Below are 8,815 nucleotides of genomic sequence, written 5' to 3'. Positions count from 1 at the left end.
TTTTCCTCAATTGACAGGTTTCTGATGAGTATTAAATGAGATAATATAAGTCATATGTAGGTCATTTCATACATGCCTAAAACATAGTAGAGCTTATTCAGTATTCATCTGCCCTTTCTGTACCTCCCACTACTCTGCCCACTCCGCAACCCCGGTTTCATGCTACTCTTCTAAGTTGGAGACGGTGATAGTTGCAAATGAAAGGAAAAGGATGAAAGTATGTATTAACAGAAACCATGCCTCTCTCCAGGTTAAGCATTAAAACATTTATTGCTCTTTACATTGAACTGTGTGAAGTAATAGGAGATGAAAGAGAAAAGAAATGCTTTCTCATTTAAGAGGGGAAATGGAGCTCTATTAGCTCCATTAGTCAAAAGAGAACCTCAAGTTAAAAGTGACCACAGTCATTCAGAATCAGCCACTGAGATTGGGTAACAGCAAATCATATTGTCTGTCCTCTGGCGTATGATTGGGACAGAAAGCTTCTGGTTGGGCCAGTGACTGTGCAGATTTTGATGACATGAAGAAGACAATAAGTTGGGCATTGTGTGAAAGGGAGGCAGCAGGACCTGGGCTTGTGCCCTTGTTACCTTCTGTATGAAGCCAGGAGGGTGGGGCTTGATGACATCTCCTAACAACACCCACATGCACATCGCTGTCATCCTTAAATCACTGAGTCTTGGACTTCAGGGTCTCCTTGTGCTGGTCCACAAGGGAACCAACCCACTCCACGGTTTTCTGCTTGGCTTCCTCCCAGCTGTAGAGCGGCTCATACGCCAGATCTTGCTGAGCCTTCTTGTAAGAGAAGGTGAACACGCTATTTGACAATGTCACTGTGTGGCGGTTGAAGGGCGGTTGATAGGAGTAAACTGGGCTGAGTAGGAAGCTCACTACTTCCAGCAGGAAACCAATCCAGTACATCAGGGATAAAGGAAGGCTCCATCTGGAATCAAGGCAGAGGCCGAACTCTTTGCTCAGGATGTAATTAAGGTTATCATAGCTTTGGTGAGGTGTGTCATCTGAGATGTAATAGAACTGTCCTTGGACACTTGGGGCCTTCTTGGGGTCCCGCAGGGCCCTCAAGGCCAGAATGTGAGCCCAGGCCACGTTGCCAACATAGACTGGGTTGACAGTGGAGAACTTGCCAACACTTGACAGGATCCCATTGTTGTTCAGGGCCTCATTTATACTGGCAGAAAGGAATGGGCCTCCTTCCCCATAGATATACATGGGTCTTAAGGCACAAGTGTACAAGGTGCCACCATTTTTCAGAGTCCACCCATTGGCTGCCAGCACAGCCTTCTCAGCAAGCTTTTTGCTGTATGGGTATGGAGCAGGCCATGTGTTCTCCAGAGGCTCTTCTTCATGGCCATTCTGGATGATTTCCTTGTAGGAGTTGGGCCCGGCTACCTCTAGGGTACTGGTGTAGATGAAGACTGGCACACTGGCTTGGACACAGGCCTCCAACAGGAGCTGGGTACCTGCCCAGGAAGAGCATGATGTCAGTGTCAGGAAATATCCCAAAGAAGCTGCAACCACGTGCACAGATCCATGTGCCCCACTCCCCACTCCCAAGTGCAGTGGTTATAACAGACTCAGGGTGCATTCTTCTGTGGCTCTGACTGAGATTGGGTCATGATACAGCCATAGGAAAAACACAAAAATAAAAAGAAACTGACATTTGGGTTCTAGAAAGGAAGAATTTCTAAACTTTTGGGTTTCATAGACCTATGTTTGTGTGGTGTGTGTGTGTGTGTGTGTGTGTGTGTGTGTGTGTATATATATATGCATATATATATATACTTTAATTTTGGAAAAGGACCTAGGGTAATCACTTTATATTTTGCCAAGTAAGAATATTGAAAAAGTATGATTTGTCATCAATACAATTAAAGACAGATCATTTAAAGTCTAAAAATCAGGAGACTATACTCTGAGAATATGAACAGTCCCAGTCAGTCCTTAGGCAAGAAAGGACAGTGAAAGAATTTGCATTACACACACAAACTCACAGCTGAATATAGGCAATATACATTCTTAGATATACATAGAATTGATGGTATTTTTCTCATTTTGCAATGGATTAATAAAAATTTGTTACAAAGACCATCTCTGGAGTCATTGAGCAAAGAGTGGGTTGTGGGGAGATGCTGGAAACCCACACTCTTTTTCCTGATTGTGCGTTCCCTGGGAAAGCAGCTTCCAATTCTGGCGATGACTCTGTTTACCCAGTTATGTAAAGTGGGGGTGATAAACCTTCCTTTAAACCCTGCCCTGGCGTTTGCTGTGGAGCCTGGTGGAGAACTGGGGAGAGGAGTGTGCCCTCTTCTGGTAACACCTGCACTGGGAGGACCTGTCAGCATGCCCTGAGCTGTGTGGAAGCAAAGCTCATAGAGGTATCTGGAGTGCCTTCCCTTGAAGAAGGAAGGGATTTCCTAGGCAAATGATCATTTTTTATTTCCTTATTTTTGTATTCTTAGCCATTTTTAAAGTCTCTGTGCAATTTGATTTTCTGGAGAGACAGCCTCATGAAATGGCCATCATTGTGAAGCATTTTCTAAGCCTGGGAGTGATAATGGTTTTAAGAAACAGATGCCTCTAACACTCCCCCTGTCATTTCTTATCCCCTGTTTTTGGGAGCTGTGGAAAGTCAACATTAAAACAAAAACTCTTTACTCTTAGCACACTCCTTGAACTGTAGTGGTACTTAGGGGTATGGCTATGTAGAAACTGGTAAGGGTTTTTTTTTTTTTTTTTTTAGGTAGTGCTGGATACTCAAAAGCAAGTAGTTGCTTTATAAGAATTTGAGTAGACTGAATGTGGAGCGCCAGGCCAGCGGTGGGGTGCTGTGGTTTGAAGAGAACTGGGCTCTGGGAGTCAGAGGGTGAGACTGCATGGCAAGATTCCTTAAAAAAATGTGGATCAAATGAGGGTGCACTTTGGGCACCTGGCTGGAAATGGCTCTGTAATAGTAGGCCATGTGGTGAGCTGAAGAGATTGTATTCTTGATACTGGGAAACTCTTATTGTTAAGAAAATATTGTGGGAAGGCATGTGCTGGATAATTCAGTCCTGACAGACCTCTGTGAACCAGCTTCGCTAGTTCTCTCGAGAGGACTTCTTCTTTGAGGTGGGCAGGAGGGCTCTGAATGTTCTCATCAGCCTGCACACAAGGTTCAAAATGATGACTACGGTGGCACCTGGAAGGTCTGATTCTGGCCCAGGGAGCCAAGGAGTAGCTGGATATCATGAGTTTGAAGTTGGAGTTTAGTTGACTTTTGATTGGGGCCACAGTAGAAAGAGCTTCCACAGCCTTTGGAGTCACACAAGAGTGAGTTTAAAGTCTAATGCTCCTACTTACTTACTTAACTGTGGGGCCTTGGAAAAGTTACTTGCTGTCTCTCAGCCCTAGTTTTCTCATCTAAAAAACTGAGGATACCAGCCTTGAACTCCCCAGTCAGTAGTGATCAGCAAAGGCACTTGGCCCAGAGCTCAGCAGGTGTTCAGTGGAGTGACTTCTCTTCCCTTTCTTGTCCTTCTTTCTGAACCTCATTTAACCAACTTGCTTTATCTCCTCCCCAGGCTACCGTACCTTTCACATTGACGTTCATGATGGACTCTCTGTGAGTGACACCAAAGACATCAATGATACAGGCGGTGTGGATGACGACCGAGACGTCCTGGCAGGCTCTCCTCAGGAATGGCTCATCCAGAATGTCTCCTTCCAGTACAGTCAGCTTGGTCTTGTTCTGGAGCTCTGTGTGAACACAGGTCAGGTCATTGGAAAGCTTTCTGGATCTGGTTGGGAAGTTTTCTGATAAAGGTGATGTTACATAGGTGTTCAAGGATGGTTAGAGCGGGGTGTTAGAGTGGATGGAGGGTGTACATTCCATAAAAGGAACAAGCAAACAAAAGCACAGAAATCAGCATGTGTAGCAGTTTACTGGGAAAGAGCAAACATCTGTTTCTACCCCATCTTATTCCAGAAAAGTAATGTGAGAAGTGAACTGTCACACGTCCCTGGAATATAAGCATTGCTAGAGTCATGGGAGACTCACCAAATTTTTTATGGAGAATAGAGTGATTGTGGAGAGTTGGGTATAAGAGGGAAAGTTTGAATTTAATTCTGTAGGTAATGAGGAATCATGTATAGAATTATGATTTTGGGTCTCCAGCACCATGTCAAAGAAAAACCCTTATTTATGTTGGAATCAGTAGAGAAACAGGCTGGGCGCAGTGGCTCATGCCTGTAATTCCAGCTCTTTGGGACTCTGAGGTGGTGAATCACTTGATTTCTGGAGGTGGGGGTCAGGCTGCAAAACATGGCAAAACTCTGTCTTTACTAAAATTACAAAAATTAGCCCGGCATGATGGCACATGCCTATAGTCCCAGGTAATCACAAACCTGAAGTGGGAGGATGGATGGAGTCCAGGAGGCAGAGGTTGCAGTGAATTGAGATCATGCCACTGCACACCAGACTCGGTGGCACAGAAAGACCCTGTCTCAAAATATTAATAATAATAATACAAGAGAAACAGACGCAGAGTGGTGGCATAGGAAGTTTACCTTGACTTGAGGATATAAAACGGACTGGTATAGGGTATATGAGAAATCCAGGTGATCAAGAGATTAATCAGAATGTCTGTGCCAAAGTTTAGACGAGGGCTGGAGGCAGGGTCCAGCAGTGGAAGCAGAGGAGGGGAGAGATACACCAGGTTTGAATTTCAGACCTTACCTTGAAGGTCCTGGTACCTACTGGATCTGGGCTGAGAGGAAAAGGAGACAAAATCACCCCTATGGTTTCCTGCTTGGGCAATTGGGAGGAGAGTGGAGCCATTACTCAGGAATTGCAGATGGGCTTAAATGATGAATTTCATTGAGAAATTTTTATCAGTTATCATAAAAAGCAGATAGCAATGCGGAAAATGAGTTAGCCACTGATGAACTAACATCTCAGCTGTCTAGTGTCTAGCCAAGGGCAGCAGATATAACATCCGTATCTTCAGGCTCCTCTGAAATCTCCAGGCAGTAACGCTGCCAGTAAAGTTGTCACCTGGAATTAGCCCCAAAAATGAACATCATGCTACATGGAGCTCAGATAAATACTCTGCTCTCATTTGTGCTTTATAATCTGCATACGGCCCACAGCTTGCTTCTTTCCCTTTACAGCTATCTCGTGAGGTAGCTATTCTGAGTCCTACTTTATTGGTGAGGAAACTTAGGCTCAGAGAGGTTAAGGGACAGATCTAAAGTCAATTTTCTAGTGAAGGCTCAAATCTGCCCATCCCACCTGCCATTTTTAGACCCTGTACCCCAGGTGCAGGAATAGCTGTTTAGAATCAACTTTTCTGAGAGAGTAAGAATAAGCCAGTTTAACTGAAATTGCCAACAAAGGTCAAAGAACAGTGAGAACAAAATTCGGAATGAAAAATTATAGGCTGGAGAAATTCCTTCCTGGGGTACAGGCGGGACCATTTGCTCTCCTGATGCTTCTGCCTTGTTTTGTCTACTCCCAGCCCCTTCCCACTGTCAGGCAACTCCAAGAAGGCCCTGCAATGGTGGAGTCAGGGAAGAGGCTGCTGGGAAGGAGGTGGATGTGAGCCCAAGAGTGGAATTTTCTCTGGTTGTATTTCCACCTCTACCTTTTCTACTCCCTTTGTCTGCTTCTCCTTTACTGCCGACTTTAGACAGACTGGCTCAAAGGAATTACCATCTCAAAGCGGAAGAATTCCAAAGCTGATAGAAAATGACTCTTCCCCAGTGAGTCCCCAGGGATCTAGAGAGACCAGAAAAGGGAACTTTTTCGATGGAGCCGTAGCTCCCTCCTTCTCCAAGGCACTGTGGACTTGGCAAGTGTTTCATGTAGACTAAATGCAGTTGCTTTTGTGGTGTGTGTTGGGCTGGAGGGAGGCTCAGAGAAGCTGCTAGACAAACTACTGCTTAAGGGCACCGATGCTGCACTAGACTGCCTGGGTTCAAATCCAGCTTCGCCATAATCTAACTGTAGGACCTTGGACAAGTTGGTTAATCTCTCTGTGCCTGTCTCCTCACCTATAAAAAAAGGAGGATAATAATATTACCGATCTCATAGGGTTGTTATGAGGAGTAATGAGTCTGCACATACAAAACGTTTAGCACAGTGCCTGGGCACAGAAAGAACACTGAAAGGATTCTCTGTTTTTATCTTCATACAGACCTCTGCCCATCCATTATATCCCCTGCATTTTCACCATAGGAAAACTGTTCCTCTAGGCTGAGCATTGCTTTTTCCTGGTATCAGATGTTAGATTGCAAATATTGCTGAGATATAAGGAGTACAAACATTTAATATTTGTCATTTGTTAATATTTGTTTTTCAAAGACACCATTAGAACAGAGAGTGGTGGAAATTGGACATTTGAAGAGGTCAGAGAAGAGTGAAAGAATAGAGTGTCAAGGGCAGCTTCTGTGTGAACAGGGAAGGACCTTCTAGGCAGCCAGAACCTGCATGAAGACACATAGTTCACCCAGTCCCCTGGATAGATGGTTAGAGTGGGGGTGTTAGAGTGGAGGGTGTACATTCCATAAAAGGAACAAGTAAACAAAAGCACAGAAATCAGAATGTGTAGCAGTTTATTGGGAAAGAGCAAACATCTGGAAGGAGGACAGGGAATTGGTTTGGGGCACACAGAGAGGCAAAGGGAGAGACTGAAAACCTACTTTGCCAAGGATTAGCCCCAGGGTCAAGTGATGAAGCCTCTGGAATGAAGCTCTGGTCTGAGCTCTGCTACACATTAATCAGCTGTTTTTGGCAAGTTACTTTATGTTTCCAGAACTTGATGGGTTCATTGTCCAGTTGGAGGTGACCCCTTTTCTACCTTCCTCACAGGATTATTTGCACAAAGAGTTACTACAGCAAAATCTGCAGTCAATTTCTTTGGGGTACTGAGCAACAGAGACAAATGGTTTTTAAAAAAAAGCTATATATGAGAAATATAAATGAGGCATGCTGGCCTCATACTGCCTCTTACTCTGTCTCCGCTCTGTGTTGTGCACCTGTGCACGCTCTCTTTCTCTCTTTCTCTCTCTCACTGATGATCTCTCTCACTCTCGCTCTCTCTCTCTTGCTGATGCTCTCTCTCTCTCACACTACCTTTCTCATTCATTCTCTTTCTCATTCTCTGTCTCTGATTTGCTTTCCCCCTCATTTTCTTTCTCTCTTTGACACACACATCCACTTACACACACATCCACTTACACACACATCTGTACCTTCACTTCCTTTTGTTTTGCCTTCACTAAAGATGCTAAAGAAGTTATAAAATGAAACAAAGCCTGGGGCAGTCTAGAGAGGCAGGGACCCACTGGTGAGGTCTCCAGGTAAATGGTGCCCTTTGTGAATGTTGCACAGCAATTGCCAAGACAAAAAGCTTCAGAATATAAGAGTTGTAGACAAGAAAGAGAACTCATGTGTGATTTTCGAGAAGAGAAGAAAAGGGGCCTTGAGGCTGACATGGCTGCCCTTCAAGTTCTGGGTCAGGGCCAGAATCCAGTCTCTGGACACCCTATCCAGTATCTTTCACACTATACCATTTTATACTGTTTCCTTTCTGATGACTTTAGATGTGCGATTGGCTTTCATTAGGCTACAACTTTCCTTAACTTGTTAGACAAGGTCAACCTCCCCACACCCGTGCGGAGTTTAAGATGGAGCCACAGACCCATGACTCAAGGTTACTTACTGGAAAATTCCTCCCTCAGTTCTGGTCTGAAGGCCTTGTCCAAGACCCTGATCTCCTTCAGCTCCTTCTCCTCCACCAAGAGGCGGACGATCCTCTGACCCAGAAACCCTCCTGCTCCTGTCACAAGGCAGCTCCAGCCCGTCATGGCCAATCCAAAGTAGCAGGAATCACTCGCCAGGAAACAGAAGATGCTGGGGAGCAGATCTGATTCTAGTGTGACCCAGAAGAGGACTAAAAACAGAGGTAAAATGGTTATACACTCACACAGATGCCTTATTTTCCTCCACCCCATTTTTTACAAAAATTCCATGACCCCACTACTGCCAGGAGTAGTTGAAAGAAAAGGAAAAAGCTCTAACCGTAAGTTAGATTGTTAAAAACTGGACAGAGGAGTCGGAGTCCTCATTGCCTCAGCCCTGGAGGAAGGACTGGAGCTTTATGCTCTGTGGCTTCTGGCTCAGCCCTTGTCACCTTGAACTCCTGCCACATACTCATTGCTCCCTCCTCCTCCAGGATCCCTTTTCTCAGAATAATAGTGACCTTTAGGTTATATCTCTAATTCTTCCCAGGAACAGGAAGAGAAATCCAATCTCAAGGCCACAGTGTGATAAAGAGTCTTGGGTTTAGCCTTAACAGAACACTGGTCAGTTGATACCAGCTGTCTGGGATCCGCAATCTGTGAACTTAAACCAAACTGGGAGATGTCTCCAAGGGCAATGTAATTGTCCTTGTGCAGTAATTCCACCTGGAGGGACATCTACGTTAGCCCATTATCGCCTCTCTCAGAATGTCATTTGAAATGTTGCTGCTGTCTTGCAAAGTTTAGAAATTTACAATGGTGACAGCTCCAATCACTAAGTTTTATGTGAGGTGACTTTCTTTTCCACCCAATATATCCAAACCTCAATTGCAATTTTTCTCTGGAGAGCTCTGAGTTCCTAATGGAAGAACCTCATTGAAGGAAAGGTATCTAGTGATAACGAATTAATTATATGGCATGCCCAATGACTCTAATCATAGATATTTGCACTTATCTTACATTTTTGGCTGCAAAAACATTCTTAGCAAATTGTTGAACTGAAGATGCTGTGAAT

The 8,815-nt window shown here is 44.5% G+C and overlaps 1 protein-coding gene across 1 annotated transcript; it reads right to left on the bottom strand.

Moving 5' to 3' along the window:
- Positions 1–245: 245 nt before the first annotated feature.
- On the bottom strand, positions 246–8,575 carry HSD3B2 (hydroxy-delta-5-steroid dehydrogenase, 3 beta- and steroid delta-isomerase 2). The gene is made up of 4 exons (XM_003892491.5): positions 8,081–8,575; positions 7,722–7,952; positions 3,592–3,756; positions 246–1,481 (listed from the first exon to the last, which is right to left on the bottom strand). The coding sequence occupies exons 2-4, from the start codon at positions 7,864–7,866 to the stop codon at positions 670–672; spliced, it is 1,122 nt and encodes a 373-aa protein (XP_003892540.2). The 5' UTR covers positions 7,867–7,952; positions 8,081–8,575; the 3' UTR covers positions 246–669.
- Positions 8,576–8,815: the final 240 nt, after the last annotated feature.

The sequence above is a fragment of the Papio anubis genome, chromosome 1 (genome assembly GCF_008728515.1).
Source record: "Papio anubis isolate 15944 chromosome 1, Panubis1.0, whole genome shotgun sequence".
In the NCBI taxonomy this organism is placed as follows: domain Eukaryota; kingdom Metazoa; phylum Chordata; class Mammalia; order Primates; family Cercopithecidae; genus Papio; species Papio anubis.
The sequence above is the reverse complement of the archived record's forward strand: the minus strand, read 5'-3'. Positions and strand labels throughout refer to the sequence as shown.